The sequence below is a fragment of the Solea senegalensis genome, linkage group LG17 (genome assembly GCF_019176455.1).
Source record: "Solea senegalensis isolate Sse05_10M linkage group LG17, IFAPA_SoseM_1, whole genome shotgun sequence".
NCBI lineage: Eukaryota > Metazoa > Chordata > Actinopteri > Pleuronectiformes > Soleidae > Solea > Solea senegalensis.
The window spans coordinates 2,457,409-2,479,467 of NC_058037.1; the positions used below are offsets into that span (position 1 = coordinate 2,457,409).

Sequence of the window (22,059 nt, forward strand, 5' to 3'; positions counted from 1 at the left end):
TGTGTTCCCTCATTGCCATGTAAATGTCACAGAGACTGTTTTTCTGTTCAGCAGCTTATGTTATTTTTTTTGTCACTCTTGGAATTCTGTGAGGAAATCTCATTTGGTCCTCTGCAGCGAGGTTTGCTTCATGGAAACTTGTATCTTTGTCCGTAAACCCATTTTTTTCTGCTCGTGAACGTGTGAGGAGAAGATGCAGAGATGAATTTGGCTGAAGCAGCTTTTCCAGACTTTCTTTCTTTTATCATCCACATTGTACCATACTGTTCTCACGTTAATTAGTCTTTCTTACATGCTAACATATTGTTTTGTTTGAGCAAATAAAATAAAAAATCGCAATATAAGATCTGTTGTTGCTGTGTTTTATTGTTGTTTCCTGATTTTAAATTCCCTGCAAACCTCTTTCCCTCCTCCAGCAGCATCCAGCTGTTGCTGAGGGTCAGCGGGAGTTTGACGGCCCATTAAATGTGACAGTGTGTCTTCCTGCTCCACCGCACCTCACGCTCACGCTCTCTGGAGGACAGCGTGAAATTGAAGTCTAACTGTAAATGAGTGCCTCATACTTTTTTTGTTTTTTTCTTCAAGCCTGCATGATGTGGGTGTCTTCCTGTGCCGAACTGCTGCTGCTGCAGTGCTGGAGGGTGAAAGGACGACTCAGTACTGTCACCATCTGAACCTGCAGTTCTGCATGCAATGTGTTTTTTCACTTTTTTTTGGGCTACAAGGAGTTTATTTTCTGATTGTGCAACATCAAAATTAATTTTCGCTTGACTTTGTGCACTTGGAGAAACTTCCTGTCCGTCATAAATGCAGTGTGCTATGTTTGTTTTGACGTGAGACAGTTTTGTTTTAAAAGTGGGGGAAAAGCAAAGTGCAGGTATGGATTTCCATCGTGCTTATTTTAATTTTTTTACAACTCATGTTGTTTGAATATACAGTATCACTGCTGAGTTTATATTAAAAAAAGGTAAATAAAGGCATTGTGACCTTTTAAATAAAAGATATTTTCTCTTACTGCAATAAAGTTGTGCCAATAAAAAGCTTTTCTACATAACAGTATGTAAGTGTCTGAACTGCACAGCTTTCTTTACAGCACATTTAAACCTGCACTTCCTGTGAGCAGAGCGCGGAGAGTAACAGTGCGTCTGCAGTTCATTTGAGGTTTTGTTGGACCTGCAGATGGAGGGGGTGGTGGTGAAAGCTGCACAGAGACAGGAAAACACCCTGAGCTGCACAAATACACACACACACACAAACACAGAAGCTGAGATGCTGCAATTGGAGAATTTGAATTTTCAAAATCACTTTTCTTCCTCATGTTGTGTTTGGCAGCTTTTGGCGCAACTGACAGGTGTGTTGTAACAGTCAGGTCGAACAGCTGTACGTGTTTGTTCATGCAAATGAGGTGAGGCGCGCAGCTGGTACTGACTTTTTTCACATGCAGCTGAATTGATTAAGACTCATTGCACGAGATTTTGTGGTGTGCATATCCGTGAATAGTCTGTATTTTCATTCAAATAAATATTGTGCATAAAACAACTATATTGAGTGTCATTTATATGTTTTACATTTGTATCAAGGTGGTGGGAGGTCAAAATTAAAATTCAGCTCAGGGCCCCATAAAGGTAGCATGATGATAGCCTTCACACAAACATGTAATTACCTCCTTTCTGGGCTCTATGTCAATTTCAGCGCCCATAAAAAAAATTACACACTCCTGCCTTGAAAATAAAACATTACAGTCGACAAAAACAATTTAAATTGGGCAAATGACAATTTAAAATCAGCAGGTTTTTAGTGTTACTTTACTGTAAAATCCCACTTTGGTGATTCTTGATCATGTTCACTTCAATGTCCACAAGATAGTTTATGGGATTAGGTGAATTATGAAGCACGCCAATGTTTATTTTGTGCGGCACTGTGGTTTCTGTCACTTTTATCATTTTGTCTGGCGGTAATTTGACACCGGTAAACAAAGTAGTCGTGACTCCTTTACAGCCAATCAGTGTTGAGTTAAAATCCGCCGACAGCCAATCAAATCACAGAACGGTTTGAAATGAACGCTCAGCCAACCAATCAGCGGCCTTCGCGCCTTCCTGGTCACTGGTGGGTTTTGCCCAGAAAGGGAGGGAGAAGGAGCTTTACGTCAAACGTTAGCGGACACAGTTATACAAAATATAAAGATATATTTATATATTCTGCGTTTTCGGAGGAATATTTGATCACTTTCACTCACTGGAATTATTTACACAACACTCAGGTAAGTGCTTCCGTGTCGCGGCTGCTTGTGTGATCCACGTTAGCAAATCGCTTTATGCTTCTCTTTGTTAGGAAAGTAGTGCTTAGCTGAAGCTAACTCCAGCTAGCTGTGGAGCACTGCCGCAGGCTCCGGCTAGTTCCTGGGACGTAAACTTGTTTACTGGGTGACATTTCCACGCAGTAGCGCATAGGTTTTGTAGAAAGGCTGGATATTGTTTACAAGTACTGCGACGTGAATGCTGTGTTTGGGCGTTTGCAGTCATGCAGTAAAACAAGACGCAACCCATACGTGGTAAGAAAGACAACGGCACCTGCTTAGTGAAAGTGTGCAATACATTAAAAGGCCAACATTTACACACTCGTGCGGTAATTGCAAATGCGTCATATACTATATATACTAATACTAATTAATTCGTGGTGGTGAGTCGAGTCTCAGCGGACGCGTCTGTTTTTCTTCCCTACAAATGTTTGAATGCATGACGTTTTCCCTCCTCGGAATTAACAACGCAAGCGTTAGCCTCATTTATTTTAAAGAAACAGTTCATTGTTATCAACATTGAGTTGTAGCGTCGAGAAAATAGCGCCTACTCGCACGAAGGAATTAAAGGCGCGTCCATGTGTCTAGTATTAGATTATTTCAACTTTATAGGCATTAGAATAAATCGGTAAAGCTGAAGCAGCTGTGCATCAGGGGCAGGGGCGTTCACCTGACGTCATTCTGCAAAGTGGACTAATTATTAGTGTTTTACTTTGGAGATAACTCAAATGCCTTTTATATAATAATTTGTCAAAACATTATATCATATGCGCAGTTGAGCTATTACTGCCCCGTGTGGAATTCGAGGTGAACGCGCCGGAGATAACTGCGGGATTCTAACCGTCGCGTACAAGTGAGCCTCCGGTCTCTGGGGGGCAGTAGTGAGCCCGTTACCGTTCAGCGCGCCACAATGAGGCAAACCGGACCCTGTAATTGAGAAATTCTCTGGCACAAAAATTGAGAGTAACTCTCCAACACGAGTGTTTTTCGAGCATTATTTGCGGTTTTCGGATTTGTATCGTGTTTAGGACGAGGAATAAGTGGTTGGTTGGTGAAACAAACGTCTCACAGCGTCATTAAACGACATTTTCCTTAGATTTTGTATGGCTGTTTTTTATGAATGGTAAATATCTCACCAGGGAGAACCACAACATACATCTAATTTGTCGGCATGGGATGCAGTTACCAACTTACACTTTACACTTACAAACAATACTGAATAATACTGTGTATGTGGCTATTTTAAGCGTATATTACGTTGTGTATATCTCTATTTGGACTAGTAGCATATAATTAGAACATATCTCTCCCATCCTGCCTACTTAGCACTAGTTACCTGATGCTTTTAGCATCGAGTGTAGTATTTTATTGCTGATATTTGGGGCTTTGTTCCAGGTTATTTACTAGAACTTTTAATTTGCATGCCCCCTTAATTGTTGTCAGGTCGTGGCTGAAACAAAAAAGTGACATATGCGTCCTCACTGTGGGAAGGTCCTGAGGATTCTTGTAAATTCACTTTTATCATGCTTATTCCATCTATGTTGCTATTTGTTATATGTCGTTTTTGTTGTTATAAATATTGTACAACATTTTGTAACTGTAAATAAACCATAATTATTATTATCAAATTAAGACTCCATATGTATATATTTGGGCTGTTGGTGATTTTCTCCACAAATTATTTACTTGTTTCATTCATTCAGTCTTGTGTTTTCCATAAACCAAAGCTTTTAAATAATAAATTAATTGTAGCTGCCCTACTAGAATAATAGAAGATGGATCTTATTTGTCATCAATGACAGACACTTTGTGTTTGTCGACAGGATGTTTTTTGGTATAAGGTTGAAGTTAGGTTTAAGATGTGAATTGTGATTATAGCTGGTTTTGGTGAAGCAAATTGATATTGTCAAAATGGATAGAAGTCAGTGCTGTCACAACACGAATAGCTACACAAACCTGGGTGTTTTTGCTACATCCTGTCCCACAGATTATCCCACCCCTGTGGAAGTTAGATGTTATGGTACTGCCTTGTGAACATAACAGGCTGTCGTCTCTTTGGTGGGATTTTACAACTGGATTCACGTGTTACATTCCAACGGGGCTGCATTCCAGGTGGAGCTAAATAGCAGTTTTCAGTGGGGGGGATTGTGTCGGCCTGACCTCTGTGTAAAGCTCCACCCTCGTTGGAGCCAGATCCTGTCATCAGTTCAGTCTGAAAGATCTGATGGGAAACTCTCATTAGTCTTGATTCATCCCTGACTTTGACGTCCCATATGGAACTCTGCAAATGGGCCAGGAGAGCAGCACAGGGACTAACTCTGGGTGTGTCTGATTGAGCTGGTTTTCTCACAGATGTGTTTGATTTATTTAGTTATTCATTTTATTTTTTTATTAATTACAATTAGAGTAGGGGGTGACTGCATGTGTTTGACTCCTCCTTCCTCTGTTTGTTGTATATATGCTGAGCTAATTTCTCAATTTGCTCCTTTTGCCAAGACTTAGAAGGGGTTATTGTTAACATTAGAGTCAATTGTACATCACAGTGGTTTATTATTTGGTAAAGTCGTATCCTCAAGTTGTATATAATTTCTTCTTGTCTGATAGACATGTAAACTTACAAACTCAAAGTAGTTGAGTTTCTCTCACTGAAGCATAGCCCTGTGTTCACTACTGGAATTTTAATCTACTGACAGGAGGCTGTATTTTTGGTGTGTGGCTAACTTTTGCCTTGTTTTATCCAAAACCTGTTGTACTGATATTTGAGTCAGTGTTGTTTTTCTGTCTTCCCTCGTTTTCAGGTTAAATATAGATTTTTATGAACGAGCCTGTGCAAAAGATGTACTTGGTTTTCTATTTATTTCTTCTGGACATTCTTTGTGGTGGTTTTTGCAACTTAAAAGTCAATTATACTCTCTATGAATTCTTAGTTCTGACAAATTTTATAGCAATCCTCAAAGTAGTTGCTGCATTTGGAACAGTCACAACCACAATGAAATCTGCTGTCATTTTTGTAGTATCTGGTTCAAAACTCTTTGCCCATTTGGCTGTTACTTGAATTGAACGACTCTTTTAAGCAGACAGCTTTGGCTAAACCAAGCAGGGACAGACCTGTCAGCAGTTCTGCAGTAGTGTGGTGGTTTTCTAGACACAGAGCCTCCCTGGTCACTAATGTTCCATAATGCTGACCTTGCCTGGCCCACCTCATTGTTTCCAGTGGTGTATGGTACCAGGATTTTGCCAAGTTTTGTGTCGTCTACTGTGATCAGGTAACACATGTGGTTTTTAAACCTGATCCCAAACAGAAAAGATGAAGGTGGTGTGATAATTGAATTATTCAAATTCACAATTTTTGAATGTCTAATTTAAGGCTGACCTGAAAGGTATGTGGCACTTTTCTGTAGATAGTTTGCTTGATGGATCAGCAGCACATCATTTATTCCCTAAGCTGATATTTTGGCACTTGTATCTCTTATTCCCCCTGGTGTTTGGTCATGAATGTTGCTGTAGCCATGTGTCGTGTCTTATCTCTCATTGCTGATCAATTTTTGTCAGGATTATGATGGCATCTGCTTTTACTCATTGTTGAACAGGTCTCATTCATTGCCTGTGGAAAAAAAATCATCTGTCTCCTTAATCCTGTTTCTGCCTTGCCCTATAAGTCTGTCCACTGTCTTATCTTTTCCCTCCTTTATTTCATACCTCCATTTCTTATCTCTTTCAACTTTGTCCTGTGCTCATGATTAATCTCTTGGGTTTCACTCTTTCTCAGGTCAATGAGGATGCCGACTGTGAAGTATCAGAGAGGGGACAAGGTGATGGGCCGCTGGCCTGGCAGCAGTCTGTATTATGAGGTCAAGGTCCTAAGCTTTGACGCCATCAGTCAGCTCTACACCGTCATCTACAAGGATGGTACTGAGCTGGAGCTCAAAGAGCAAGACATCAAGGTAGGACCAGTGTCTCATTGATGCACAATAAAGTCCTCATTTAAAAAAACGTGTTTTCAATCCTTTCAATGTAAAGGCCAAAAGATAGTAAGATGGTGCACATGTTTATAATACTGTGTACTATGAAGTCATTGCTCTCTCTCATTCTGCAGTTTCTGTTGTGTTTATCTTTCTAGAGTGTTACTGGTTTCCAGACACGTCCCCGCTCCCGCTCTCGGTCACCGGGCCGCCGCCGCAGCCGGTCACGCTCCCCAGCCAGGACAACGCGGCGCTCATCCTCTCGTACAGCGGCGGCAGTTGCTACCGCAGCTATAGCGGACAGCGTCCTGTCCACTAGTCGGGAACTAAAGCTGAAGGACACGTTGGAAGTCAGAGTGAGCCCCCTGGTAATTTATTTAGATGTTTATTTCGGTCATGACAGTTAGATCACTCGTCACACATCATCGTAGCGTAGTTCACACAATACACATAACCGAAAGGGAAAGCAGGAGAAGCAAAAGCTTATCTAGTCCCGCCCCCATTATCATCATACAATACATAATTATTCTTTTCTTATGACATTTTGACAAAAAACATGTTTCAGCATCAGGTAGCACTCAGAGATGTAGTCTAGCTCTAGACAGTCAATCAGACCTCTCTGTACTCTCTTATCATAGCACTGGAGATGCTAGAATAGCTGATTTCACTGCATTTGTTTGAATAGTTGTTCTAGACTAACGTGAATTTATCATACCAATGAAATGTCATTTACAATATTGTTTATCAATGTAAGGAATCTAAGGATGTAACAGAGTCACAGTTCCTGTGTTGGGTCCTCACATTGTGTTTTTTTCCTCCTTTTATGTCTCCGCCTCCATCACTCTCCCTTCATTGTTTGATGTGCAGAAAGAGACAAAAGCAGCAGAGAACAATAGCAACAATAAACATGAGAAGAAAGAGGAGAATAACACACCTATCAAAGTGAATGAGGTGAGTTGTGACTTCTTAAAAATGTTAATTTATGTGGAAAACCTTTTTGCTACCACTGATGAACTCATGAATACAAACCAAACACTAAACTCTAAACCTAACATGTGTTGATGGATGGTCAATGGGTGAAATTGAGGGTTATATTTCTCACGACAAAAAAGTGGGGGTATCCAAACTTGTACACAAAACGCATGTTCCAGGGATAATGGGCTTAGAAGCAGGTTGGAGCTAATGGAATGTCATGATGTGTACATGTGGGGGGCTCCGTTTGTGTTTGAGCGTGTGTTTTCCATCAGAGAGAGGCTCGCCTCACAAGATCATGCTTTAGTCGGTCAGTCACATGCTGTGCAAACATGTGCTGCCTCTTTACTCTCCTTGCTTTTGGTATTTGCGAGACAACCGGTTAGCAAAGGTTTCACTAATTCACATCCCAGAGAGCTGTGAGTTTCTAAGGAAGGCAATGAGATTTTACATAAAATCAATAAATGTTTAGTATGTCAAGAAATGCGCCTTGTAGCTTTTTTGTTAGTGTTCAACACCATGTTTCAAATAATATATAATATTTACACACTTTCTCTGCTTTATAATCCATCTGTCCATTTAACGCCACTTCAGCCTCCATTTGAGGGTTATCGGCCAAGCTGCAGCCAATACCAGCTCATATTTAACAATTGTCTTCCATTTATATACTTTTGTGGACTTAAAACAGAGTAAAGGCCTCGCCATACTGCCCGTGTTTCACCTCTGCATAGAGTTGCTTATGCATTCCACTCTTACAAACACGGGCACCATGCCATTCATTCTGAAATGAGGGTCTGCAATGGTCTAGTGTTCCAAGTGTTCATATCTGATCCCACATTCCAGTGTACTGTCCTATAGCATGGGCTGTTGACTCTTATAGCCACAAAAGGTTTGAGACGGACATGGAAGACTGCATAGGATAGATCAGGGATATTCAACTAAAATTCTATTAGGTCCACTTAGAGAACATTTCCTAAAGCAAAGGTCCGGAACATCATAATGTCTAACTTGCATTATTATTTAGTAGTGGGATATATACTGAAGTAGCCTAGTAGTCTGCATGTAATCAACAACTGACTGTCGGATCAAATATAGAAAGAACAATTCAAAAACATTTCGACTATTTATTGTCACTTTTATACAATTATATAAATATGTAACACTGAACATATGTATTATTTTCTTCTCTCTGTGAAAGGGAAAGAAGGGCTGCATATAAAAATAAAATAAATATAATAATCTTCAAATAAATAAAAATAATTACTTAAGTTTTGAGAAATAAAGTATAGAAGCAGCTGGAGTTAGACTTTTTTTTTCGTTTTAACAGTCTCAGCTAATTTTTAACAGATCTAAACACTGAACAGTTTTAGTTTCTCTTTCTTTCCCTCTACCCCACTCCCCTACTTTCTCTCCAGTCTTCTCTCGCTCTATCGCTCATTTCTCTCCATCTTCTCTCGCTATAGCGCTCAGATTTGATTGGCTTTTAGTGGCATCACATGAGATGGCTTAACTCGAATGCAATTGGTCAGTGGATTTCCTGATTCGCTAAACCAGTACCGTAAAGTCTAGAGAAGCTGCGCCGGTCAAAATAGAAGCACCCCGTCAACATTTAAAATACTTAAATAATTTATTCACTGTAGGTCCAGGTCCGTATAGGACGCCGTCTGGGTCCGGACTCGGACCACGGTCCGCCTGTTAGTGACCTCTGGGATAGATGATAACATACACACAGACCATAGCAGGCTCACGGGCGTGGCAAATATGAATTGGCCTTAAGACTGAAAAGATGGGATAAACATATCCAAAGACCAAAAGAGTTTAATTTGTGTTTTTCATCATTTAACAAAAATCGTCCCAAACATGTCTCCAGAAATCTGAGGAAAAGGTGGAGGCAGATGCTGAGAAGATCCAGGGTCGTTACAATCTGCGCCGCAGGAAGGACGATAGCGGAGCCAAACCATCTGCAGTGACAGCCGAGCAGCTGGAGAAGGAGCCCGCCCAGGTGGCTGCACCTTCTGCTGCTGCTCTCTCCACCACACTGGACTTTGGAGGTAAAATAGGTGAGTTTCTGGTCACATGTAGCTAATATACTGGGGCACAAAGCCAAGTCTTCCAAAGTTCACTTAGCTATCAGACAGTGAACCATTGTAGTTTGTACTCGTCCAGTACTGTACTAAAATTAGATTACGCACTGTTTATTATTCAATTTATGTGTTTTGATTTCTTCATTTAATTACTGAGTGAACTGGACAAACCAGTGGCGTTATCGTGATTATTGGTCCTTCTGTTTTTAGAATCAGCCTTTGGAAATACTTAAAGAACAATAATTTGCCTGTCCAGGTTTGATGTAAGGCTGATGACACAAGGCTCAGTTGTGTGACTACATTCAGACTTACCTGTTTTTGTTTAAAAAACATACTTTACCCTAGACTACTTATTCAATTAAAAAAAAAAAAGAAGGTTGATTGCGTGATTAAAAATGAGCCTGAATTGATGGCATTATAATTCATGACAGGGTTTTTTTTTTCTTCTTCAGGAGCATACTTCTGGCTGCTCTTTCTGCCAGCCTGGGTTCTCTTTCTGGCACTCCAAGTGAACCTTGAGGACCCCAGCCTCACCAACTTCCCCCCGCCTCTGCCTCCTCTTGAAGCATTCTGGGATACCCAGGCCTTTGGCTTTGTTATCCTCTGGATCCTCTTCCAGGCCCTGCTCTACATCCTGCCTGTTGGAAAGGTGAGTGAGAAGAGTTGTCCACTATACACACAAGTGTCCTGCATCAACACCGTCATATTCTTGTGTTTTAGTCCTCATTACTTGACTGCTCTTGGGCTTCCACATGTTGTCTGAAACGATGTGATGAGTATTGTTTATACTGTTTATTTTTCATCCTTGTCAATTTGTTGCTCACACACTTGAAATTGGAATCACGATTATTTCAAGTGTTTACTCAAATGGAATTTATTGCACTTTGCAAAAGTATCTTTGGCCTTGTGTATGTCTTTGATCACGCTGCATGTTTAACCTGGGGATTCCACTGAATGCCTGTGTTCTATTTTTGCCGGCCCAGTCAAGAAAGTAGCCATTGGCTGTCCTAAAAGTTGCTAGAAGTTGTTAAATTATGTCATTTCCTAAATTGCATGATTGTCCATTTGTATGTAGTTGTAATGGATACTGTAGGAGAGAGGAATAGACAGAAAGGGACTTAAAATCATGTGTAGAACCATTATGCGATTTATAATTCACATCCAAATTATTCGCACTTTTGTCCCATCTGGTGTGCAAAGACCTTCAGAAGGATACGTGCCATCATGTCAATCTCCAAAGGTCTCTAATGATACTAGGAAGAGTTGCACCGTCATGATTTCTAGTGTGCATGTATTAAAAACGTCCACATAAGCACACCCATGATTGGCGTATGTACAGAAGTACAAATCTGAAGCAAGGTGATGAATGAGTAACTCTTATGTGCTCTTTTTGTGTCATATGTTTCTATCATACAGCAAATGTGCAGCATGTTTTTTATTCATACCAGTGACATAGAAACACCAATTTAATTAGTAATTTACAGGATTAGTGAGCTACTCCACAGAGAGTTCTTAGTTGGCTGGGTCGTCTAATGATAAATCATATATCCTATATGTATTATTAGGATTATTGTTCGTTTTACTTTGTAGTAGATCAAACGATGGGTGCTAAACGCATACAATAGTGAAAGTTACAATTAAAGCATTAAATGAAGAATCTTTAAGACTACAATGAAGAGAACATTTGTCACCTCAAACAATACGGGGTATTTCTTTTTCTTATAGGTTTGCATTAATAATGTTACTGTGGAATTGGAGAAAAACAAACCTTGTCACAAAATCACTGAAGACGAGGGTTGTGTCGAGCTAACACGCTGTCAGCACGCTCACTTATTCCTGACAATGACGAGCTCCGTTCCCACCGGCAAACAAACTTGATGTCCAGTTCAGTTTCTGTCCACACAGACAGCTCCTGCAGCTAGTGTCTCCAAATGTTCAAGGGTGTAATTAAAGCAGCGTAACGCCGAGGTCAGACTACTCATTATATGCGTGTTTATAGCACAGTCCTTCAGATGAAGGGTGTCGGGACCCATCTGCCCTGACAATCGAAGATAGTTTTTGATCGTCGTGACAATGACATTCAAAGACCGATCTGGCAGGAGCACGTGTTCAGTCACATCAGTGGCATTGACCAATGCTTACTACCCATCATGTAGTCTGACCCCGGCATCACTCCCATCTGCCCACTTAGGGTGGATCCTGTTGGTCAGTGGCATTTACGCATGACCGTTAGCTGAAAGACCAGTATCTAGTGAATCCATATCCATCAGCACACTTGTGAATAAGTGACACTCACATGATGATGACGATGATGCACTTTGTCAGGTGTTAATCTCATTATTTTTCTCCTCTCCTGTTTGTCTGCAGCTGAGTGAGGGCATGCCACTGAGGTCTGGTGAGAGACTGAAGTACAGAACCAATGGTGAGGCCGCGTGAATCAATACTGTAATTGTAACACTTCATCCTCACTCATTTATTACTCTTAACTAATCAATACACACTGAGGGCACCTTTGTACTCAATAAGGAGCCATTACAGTATTTAGTTGGCAATATCTTAGTTACAGCTTAAAAAAAACAAATGCAGTTCTGTGATTAATCTTCAAGAACTTTCTAAAAGAGGGCTGTTGATTTAACTGGTTGTGTTCGAGGTGCAGTTTATTGTGTATTTAAAGGTTGTCATGTTATATCGTCCAACCATTTATATTACAGAGGGAGGACTAAATAAGAAGCAGTTATTTTCATGATAGCTAAATCTGTTCTTCGTTTATCATGTTAGTTGCTTGTCAACAATTGTTTTGTTTAGTCCAGAGACCAAATATAAATTCAGTTTTTTACTAGTACAGTTTAGAACTTATTTATTTATTTATTTATTTATTTATTTATTTGTTTATTGTAAAGCCCCCGATGTCATTACTCTTTTTTGCATTAATATAAAACTTTGTAAGAAATCCACATAAAAATAATTATAAATGTCACAGTAAGGAGCATCTAAAAAGTAGATAAAGTGCTGTAGAAGCACTAGCTAGGCACATGAGTTTTTGATTTTATCAGACCTTTATCAGAACAAAATATTTACTTTAAATATCCTTGATAGGCCAGTGTGACAGGACATGGATTACATCACTATATTATAATCCCAATTGGCGTTGTAATTTTATACAGTGGAATCAAAAACCTTTCCAAAACATTTAAAGCAAAAACATAACCTTCATGAATGTAGGAGTTATGACAGCGGTAATGTAAGATGGTATTTGTTAAGTGTACCTAACAAAGTGATAAGTACGTGTCCATGTTGTCTCTGTTGTGATTTGAAAGCTGTTTTGTTTCGTGCTCTGCGCAGTTCTTTGTCTCGGTGTCTAAACTGCTGTGTGTTTTTCACAGGTTTCTTTGCCATCGTAGTGAGCGCTGCAGCAGTGGCAGCTGCAGTCTACCTGGGCTTTGACCTCACCTACATCCACAGTCACTTCCTGCAGCTCGCTGTGGCCTCCTTCCTCATCTCCGTCCTGCTCAGCATCTACCTGTTTGTCCGTTCCCGCTATGCCGCCTCGGAGCAGCTAGCACTGGGAGGAAGCTCAGGTGAGCAGAACGACCTCCACTTACTGTCTTGATTACAACTGTATACTGTTGTGACTCCATGTGTTTTGTAGTAGCCTGATTTCTTTGTTCTCCTTCTGTTTTTTTTCAGGCAACGTGGTTTATGACTTTTTCAAAGGACATGAGCTCAATCCTCGTGTCAAGAACTTTGATCTGAAATTCTTCTGTGAGATGCGTCCCGGACTGATCGGCTGGGTGAGAACAACTGAATGATTTTTAAAAATGTAGCTGTTCTTTGCTCTTTGAAGACATGTTTGAAGTGAGCCTGTCGTATACAACACCAATCATTCTCGTCAGCAACACTCACTTTCTCTAATACAGTAGCTTTACATTTTCACTTGAAGTCAACAGAATAGAATTAAGGGTACACCTGTTTCTCCACAAACACATTATTATTATTATCATTATTATCATCATTATCATCATTATCATCATTATCATCATTACTTTTATTACTATTATCATCACTATAACCTTTATTTAACCAGGCAAGATGGGGAGCAACCCATTGACAGTTATTTATTATTTTGTCTGTTTGCAACCTTGTTCAAAGTCACAGAGACATGAGATATTATAATGTTTACTATGCATCCAGCTGTATAAAATGGGCTTTACATAAAATTATAAAATATAGAATTAAAAAACTTGAAATAGCAGAAATAAAACACACAATATAATCAATAAAATAAAGCTTTCATCCCACTGTTATAACTGTATATCCAAAGTAAAAAGAATGATTAAAATATCACAATGTACACATAAGATTCAGAGGTAAAACAGGGCAGTGTGATTCAGTTAAAACATCTGCAGTCATGTGACTCCAGGTTAATCAAAGTAAATGTGAAAGCATTCCAAAGCTTTGATTACGTGTCTCTCTGGATGTTCAGTGTTTGATCAACTTTGCGATGGCACTGGCTGAGATGAAGCAGCACGGTCTGGATGCTCCGTCATACAGCATGATCCTGGTGAACCTCTTCCAGCTGCTCTACGTGGCGGACGGTCTCTGGAACGAGGTAAACTCCACAGAGCACAAGACGCACACTTTATTATTAATAATAATAAAAAAAAGAGACCTAAATAAAACCCAAACATCTGTGTATGTGTGTGGTTTTCCTCAGGAGGCGATCCTGACCACCATGGACCTGATGCATGACGGCTTTGGCTTCATGTTGGCTTTTGGTGATCTGGTGTGGGTTCCCTTCACTTACACCTTGCAGGCTTATTACCTGGTCAGCCATCCCAACCCGCTGAGCCTCCCCGTGGTAACAGTCATCGTCATACTCAAACGTGAGTAGGAGCAAAGCATCAGTATTATTTACTCATCAGTCGGATTCAAGAATTGAATTATTATTATTATTATTGGGTTTACACAGCAGTTTAATGACCTTTTTATGTTTGTCATTGTCTTCCATCAGTTATTTTTTTATATATATGTACAGTATATATAAAAGCTACCAGTCCAGTTGTGTTGTGTTTTTGTTTCTAACCTTTTCCTTTCTTCTTTTCCATCAGTCGTCGGCTTCTACATCTTCCGGAAATCCAACTCTGAGAAGAACGCCTTCAGGAGGAACCCATCAGACCCCAAACTATCTCGTAAGTTGTCCTGCAAGTGTAGGGCTGATCATGTCCTGGTCATGTGATGAGTTCTTTTGTGTGCACATATTCATTCATTTATTATGCCGCAAATGGAAAATTAGTCATTCAAACGGCTGAATTAATATTCCATCCCAGTGACTGAGACTAAAGCGAATGTGCATTTGACAGACTTGTCAGTTGTTGTGGAAAGAAGCTGCAGAGTTTTATTTGGACCACTTATATTTAGCATTTGGAGGCATTTAGAAAAAGAGAGAGGGAAAAGAAAATAATAGCTGCAAAACTAAGCATTGTAAACTCTGAACTTTCTAAAAACAGCCCATTATGCACAGTGATTGTGATTAATTGCAACATTCTTACTTGAACCTTTTGTCTCTGTGTCGTCTGCAGATCTGAGGACGATCCCCACAGCCACAGGGAAGAGTCTCCTGGTCTCTGGCTGGTGGGGTGTGGTGCGTCACCCCAACTACCTGGGAGACCTCATCATGGCTCTGGCCTGGTCTCTGCCCTGCGGTGAGTTCACTTTATTTAAGAAAATTATTTCATTACTTTGTCTTAATGTATGCAATAATTACATTATGATTAAAGTTTAATGTGCGTAAAACACATTGATAGGAAGAGAAAAAGCCATTGAAGTTGATGTAGTGATGCAGGAAGGGCTGTAACAATGAATTACCAACACTTCTTTTGGTTCTGTTGTTGTTGTTGTTGTTATTATTATTATTATTATTTAAATGAGATCTCTGATTTTACAGTGTCTTAAATGTGAATCTTTTCTGGTTTCTTTGCTCCATATAATAAAGAAATCATCCAAATGGATCAATCGATTATACAAATAATTGTGAGTTGTAGACCCAGACATGGTTATGCGACAAAGGATTTTCTTATATCACACAAGTGTCACTGAAGATGATGCTTTGCAAAATGAATGAAAAAGTTGTACCAGTGCAAAATGTGAGTCTGGAGTCCTGATGGTGTAGGAGATTTCTAACTCCAGTAGGTGGCAGTGATGCAACATCATAGATGCTGTTAAACCCTCACCAAAGACACATTATTGTCATGACTGTAATTATTAGGACTTATTATGAGTCATCCTGCTTGGACTATCATAAAAGGTTCATTGATTTTTTTATTGTTCATCATATAGAAACTGAAAGAGCATGCATAGCTTAATTCCTTTGTATTGTCCTATAACGTTGCAATGAATTAATCTTATCGTCTTTCATCAGTAGTTGTATCAGATTATTGGCAGCGTATCAAGATATGTATCAAATCTGGCTCCTTTTTAGGAAAATAATTTGTAATCTCACTCGGTACATTCTTGGATAGACAAACACATTGAACACAGTGAAAGTGCTGTACAGCCTGGTTCATGGTCTTTGTCTTTGTTGTTGTCTTACCGTCTGCAGGCTTCAGCCACCTCCTGCCGTGGTACTACATGATCTACTTCATCATCCTGCTCGTGCACCGAGACTCCCGCGACATGAGCGAGTGCAGGAGGAAGTACGGGTCGGCGTGGGACGAGTACTGCCGGACGGTTCGCTACCGGATCATTCCCCGCGTCTACTGAGGGACCTGACGCTGGACACTCAAGCTGAGGCCTTTTTTTAAAAAGAGAAAAAAACACGCATTATCAGAAGGCTCTCAAATCAAAAATATTGACTGACTGAATTGACTTTTTTTATTTTTTTACTTTAAGCATTTTAAAAAATCTTTCTGGACTGAAGAAGCTACAGTGCATTGAAGTTTTATGTCGAAGAAAACAAAGACTCATTGGTTTTTATGGACTGTTTGAAGAATTTTATTTTTAAGTAGTAAATACTTAAAAAAAATGTAAACAAAAATCTCAAAATGTGGAGAAAAAAAGAAAAGTAAAACGCCTCTGCTACAAACGTCTTGTTAGGATGTATATATTTGTACATACACTGCTGTTTTCACAGTAACACACCACTTTTGCTTTGCTCCCATATTCAAAATTGCAGTATCATCTTCGCTGTTATGAGTAACGTGTACGTATACCCTCCTACTATCATATTACAGCTTCTTTTTATTGACGAGGATGGGATTGAAATGCTACTTTTTCAAGGAAAAAACAAAATAACCTGTACATTTAATCCAATGACTGTGTTAAAATGGACGACATGTTTCCACTGTTATAAACTATAGCTGTATAGTGATGTGTGGAGCTGCAGTATCAATTATCTGGTTCCCATTCATTCAGACATATTGCAGTTTTTTTGGAAATGTTATAAAGGAAATGCACATTTATGGGTGTTTGCAGCCTCTGCTGTTTAATTATTGGGAGTTAGTTCTCAGAGAGGAGACAGTCCACACACTCACCCTCTCATCTGCTGTTTCAGATGCAGAAGCTTTATTTGTTAAATCTGTTTCAACTTCACATTTAACTTGAATTAAAACGCTACGTAATAATTTAATATTGTTGGCGTTTAGTTTGTTTCCATTCAGGTTTTTCACACACAAATCCAAAACTTGAAACCTGAAACCAAACCTATGAGAATCAGGAAAAACAAACCTTCAGAATCAATGTTTTTACTTTGTCTCGCACAGGAGTAGGCAGAGTTTTTGTGGCTTCATGTCGTCCATCTTTACCCCCTGTCATTGTTTGGAACTAGGAATTGTGTTTTTTATTTTATTTTTTTCATCTCAGGACTCAGAACCAAACGTTGCATTAGAGAAAAAGGTTTTGTCTTTATGATTTCTTTCGTTGTGTATAGTTTTGATGCCTAAGTAGTTTTGACTTCTGATTGTAAAAATAATGTTTCTGAAGTCTCGAGAAAAGAAAATGCACTAATGCATGAAGGCATTTTTGTTTCACTTTATTTTCTTTCGTTTCCTTTTTTTTTTTAAATCGGTTCCAAAGTGTTTTTTAGATCAGGCGTTTTGCTACCTCAGGTTTATGGTCTGTGGCTCTTCCTCCTCTGTCCTCTAGGAGGCAGTGTGTGAAATGTGTGATGTCACTGCTGAAGAGAGGAAAAGGACTTGGACTTTGTTGTTTTTGTTAAGTTAGTAACATTGGCATCCGTTGAGACTGGGCATCACAGATAATCCCATCTGATTTGAAATTTCAATGAAACATCTGTATTTTTTATTCTGTTTATTCTTTTTTTATTTCCCACCTCAAACACATGAATTAACCATCGCCATGTTTCTTGACCACGTGCGACTGTGTTGCCATGCAGAGCGACTGTTAACATTTTAACCTGTGAATATGCAAACCCCTCAAATGAAAAGGTCTTTATTTTTTCCCACCTGCGCAGCTTTAGGTGAAAACACAAGTAGCAATAATATTTAGGTTGAGTTTTTAATGCTGTGCTGACTGAATTCCTTGTAAATATCTATTTTTTAATCATATTATTTTTTGCAGTCAAAGAATTTAAAGTAGCAATATTTCTCCGTAGGTATTTAATGTTTTAATTTTAAGTTAATTATCGATTTTTCAACCACTGTAGTTATGTTTACAGCCAGATTTGTCACATTTATGGGCAATTCTTACAAAACATGTATTTAAAAGAGTGGTAAACTTCATTATTGAGCGTACTTTCAGACGCCGCCAGCCTTTTACGCCCCCCTCAAACACACATGATGGTGATTGTGTTGATTTAAAAATAAAAATGTGATGGTGGTAAAAAATCTTCAGTTTATTTGGCCAGTTAGTGAACGGAGAGCAGTGAAATCTGTGACAGTAGGAAAAGCTGATGTGTACAAATGTTGCAACATCAAATAAAGATTTACAGTATTTTTCCTTTTTTTACTCTCGATGTCTGGACTCTGTTCATTTCTACACTTATATGGAGGAATTTATAGTTTAATTTAATTATCCTTTCTTACATTATATTCTTCATTAAACCACTTGTCACACACATTGGCGATCTTTTTTATGTGATCAGGTTTATCATCCAGTGACTACAACACAATAAATGCTGTTATCAAGTTAATTATCCTAAAAACACTGGTAGAATTATAACACATTTTAATCAAAAAAATTAACACAAAAGCAAAGCAAAAAACAGCAAATTAAACTGGTTTGCTGAGTTCACTTTAAGCACATTATTACAAGTTACCAGTGTCTTAGTTATTACAAGTAATAACTAAGACACTGCTGCTGATTTCTACAGAAAAAAGCTAACTAAATAAATAAACATTTATTATATATATATATATATATATATATATATATATATATATATATATATATATATATACATATATATATATATATGTATATATATATAAGTATACAGTAATTTCTCAAAAAACACTTCTTATTTTGAAATGGTGCTGCTATAAAATCCACGACAGAGCGGCTGTATGTGAATCCACATCAAAGTGAGCTCCTGCTGCCACAAGATGGAGCTCTTTTCCATTAAATAACTCTTCGGCTGTGACGGTAAAGGGAAATCTACCTCTCTTCACTCCAGAGTGAGAATAACCTTGTTAGTTAAAGTAAATGAGAGATGGTAAATGTGTGTTTCTGTTGAAAGCGATGTCAGCATTTTGTCCTTGTTAATGTGTCGCACTACAGAGAAACATTGAAAGAACCTTTCAAACACTGTTACTGTGTTGTTTCTCATGCCTTGGGAATTTGTTTCCGTTTTATTTATTTATTTCTTGGATGAAATGTCTTTGTGTATTTATTTTCCCGTTTTATTTTGTAGCATTTCCGCTCTGTGTGTATATTGAGCTTTACTTCCTGTTGGTGTGTTTTTTGTCTTTCCTCCCCTGATTAACCACACCTGTTCCTGATTGTTCACCTGTGTTTCTCGTCACTTTACCTGTTTTCTCATTTCTCTGTAAACTCTTTCCCTTCGTGTTTATTTTCTTTGAGTCTGAGTTTAACTCTGGAGACCTTTGGATTTGTCCTCGATGAGCTCATTGAAAGTGTTTTCACGGTCACACCTGCTTCCATTCGCTGGACAAACAGTTTGGACTCCACCCCCAGGATAATCTGACCAGTAAGTGCAAAAATAGTAGTTAGATTGTGTGAAAGAGTGAAATGTTGTTTGTTTTATCATAAATAATGGACATATTCATGGTGAGAGATCAAAGTATTAATACTATGTTTCCATAGATGACATGCAGATATTAACACAGCGCCACCATGTGCATGTTACGAGTATTTGAACCCATAAATGACGTGATATCATGTGGAGGAAAAAAGTTGTAATTTAAAGCTGCAATGCGTGACTTGGTCGTGTTGTTGCCTCTGTTAAGCAGAACTGTCACACCTGACTGAGGGAGCGTTTGCGTGTATACAGCAGCAGTGCAGGGGCGGGCGGGGACAATAAGCGTTTATCCTGTGAAACTGCTGAACGGGGTTTTTTCGAGCAGTAGGATTAACTTTTTGTGGAGCCGTCATTCTCGCGATCACTTCCTGTGTGCAGCACAGTAATGTCACCGGGCGACACGAGATCCAAACACAGCTTTACTAAGAAACACCAGGTTATGTGGACTTGATCAACACTGTGTGAACTCTAACACTTGCACACCTTTAAATATATAGTTCTATAGTGACATCTTCAGCAAACACCAGCAGTCATTTAGTGTTTATAGATTTCTGTTGACATGTAAATGAATTAGAGTTAGTTCTGACGTCTGCATTTAACCAGTCCTTAGATTACACAGCAGTATTGAACGCACACACACAAACCAGCAGCGATGGTGTTTGGGTAACTGACTCTGACTCAGGATCAGGTCCTGGGATCAGGTCCTACGTTCCTCAGTCTGCTTACACACTCTTGACAAACTTCAAATATTACTTCACTCACTAACTAAATTGACCAAGTTATATTGTGGCAGCTTACTTAGTTAAATTTGAATGAACTTAATCAATCTAGGTTTTAACACACTGAAGCTATGTTTGTGTTTGTCCACCTTTTTATTTATATTTATGAGACGATGTCCTAATAGCTCCAGGAGTGGCCACTGGAATAATAATGATGTACTTTGATGTTCATGTACAATAATACAAGTAACATATTTCTCAAAAAGAAAAGAGTTTTTTGAAGACTCTTTTACAAGGCAGTTCATTTTTGAGTTTATTAGAGTGATCTGTTACCAGGAGAGAACAAGTTCTTACTCACAGGCTCCAAATGATCCTAATGAAGATTCTTTGTGTGTTTGTGTCAAAGTGAACCTTTAAAAAACACCTTTTTAACAAACACTGCATGACAGGAAGAAGTCGGAGGACAAAGCTGCTGCACCCCCATCATACATCACACACGCCCTGGATGTGCCAGCTAAATGGGCCATTTTAAGGGTAGCTATGCTAATGCGGTTGAATCGCGGCACGTTACCCTCCGAGGAGGCAGCTGTCCAGGGTTAACTTTGAATTTGTTGCCATGGCAATGCACAACAGAACCTGTGCTCACACAAACTTCATGTATTTTTGGAATCCTAAGTATAAGCTGTGGTTGTGGCCGCGTTCCAGGCCCCGACATGTTAACGGCTCATTACGATGTATTATTTATTATTATTATTATTATTATTATTATTATTATTATAATAATTATTATTATTATAAGGAAGAGTCGAGGAATATAACTATGAGCCTTACACTTTACAGGTTTAAGGCCCCTTAAAATTCAGCAATATCAAATATCCCACATTTTATTCTTAATTACAATAAAATATCATGGTCAGAGTGCCGTCACAGGAAGAGACGTCGATAGTGCTGAACTGTAGATCAGTTAAGAAGACTTAACAATCCTAAAAACGTGGGTTAATCTCCAACAATTACCAGGGAAATGTCTAAAATCTCAATATTTAACAGAGGAGTCGGGTGTATTTAGTGACAGCACTGCTCATCGCAACATTTCCCTCTCCATGTCCTTAAAATACACGTAAAGCCATTGGAAAAACAACAACAACAACAACAACACTTTGCTGACCAAAGAGATAAAGGTTAGGTTTCAAATCATGCAGAGTCAGTTACTGTTTCAATAGCATAGACTTTACCTGCTTTGATCCTCACTAAATCATGAATGTGTGTGTGCAGCTCAGTGCAGAAGATCTGTATTTGTACACAATCTTAACGTAAACTCTCTGGTATCAGTTACCACTTTGGTCGCAGTTTAACAATGAAGTACTAGACATCAACACAGCGCTGGGTTGGCCACAGTCCTGCTCGCTGCCTCCCTCTCTGTCTATCAGTGGTACTGCGGCCTCACAGCAGGAGTCTGCTCTTCTCTCTGTTCTTCTTCGCTACTTTATTTCCTCATCTTTATGAGACATAAAAATAAAGTAGCAGAGCTTTTTTGTTTGTTTTTGTATTTAGAAATGGCTCAAATCAAAGGCAGCACGCCTAAACTAGAGGTAAACACTTTTCAATCTTTACTCAGTAATTCTTTACCCAACCCAATAAATTTGCTTTACATGGTCTTTAAGTCGCCTCATTAAAGTATTTGGCATTGTGGGGATAAACTCTGGGTTCTATGGACGAAATAGTGAAAAGTTTCTCTTTTGCCGTCAGAGCCTCAGACTGAGGGTCACACATAGCTGTCTGAATCTAGACTTATTTAACATGGATTATTAACTGC

The 22,059-nt window shown here is 39.0% G+C and overlaps 1 protein-coding gene across 2 annotated transcripts; it reads left to right on the forward strand.

The window, feature by feature from the left end:
- The first annotated feature begins 2,112 nt into the window (after positions 1 to 2,112).
- Positions 2,113 to 18,275, forward strand: lbr (lamin B receptor). 2 transcript variants are annotated; one of them, XM_044049476.1, is made up of 14 exons: positions 2,113 to 2,260; positions 6,066 to 6,240; positions 6,417 to 6,626; positions 7,126 to 7,209; positions 9,101 to 9,290; positions 9,767 to 9,963; positions 11,682 to 11,736; positions 12,698 to 12,892; positions 13,002 to 13,105; positions 13,798 to 13,923; positions 14,029 to 14,197; positions 14,423 to 14,503; positions 14,894 to 15,016; positions 15,913 to 18,275. In XM_044049476.1, exons 2-14 carry the CDS (start codon positions 6,070 to 6,072, stop codon positions 16,071 to 16,073), a joined length of 1,866 nt encoding a protein of 621 aa, XP_043905411.1. In that variant the 5' UTR covers positions 2,113 to 2,260; positions 6,066 to 6,069; the 3' UTR covers positions 16,074 to 18,275. The 2 variants fall into 2 exon arrangements, with proteins under 2 accessions (XP_043905411.1, XP_043905412.1); XM_044049477.1 differs by having other exon boundaries at positions 6,417 to 6,614.
- The last annotated feature ends 3,784 nt before the right edge of the window (positions 18,276 to 22,059 follow it).

Coding starts and splice junctions, on each gene's coding strand:
- lbr (XM_044049476.1), top strand. CDS start 6,070: ATGAGGATGCCGACTGTGAAGTATCAGAGAGGGGACAAGGTGATGGGC. Junction 12,893..13,001: donor AGCACTGGGAGGAAGCTCAG/GTGAGCAGAACG, acceptor GTTTTTTTTCAG/GCAACGTGGTTTATGACTTT. Junction 13,106..13,797: donor GTCCCGGACTGATCGGCTGG/GTGAGAACAACT, acceptor CTGGATGTTCAG/TGTTTGATCAACTTTGCGAT.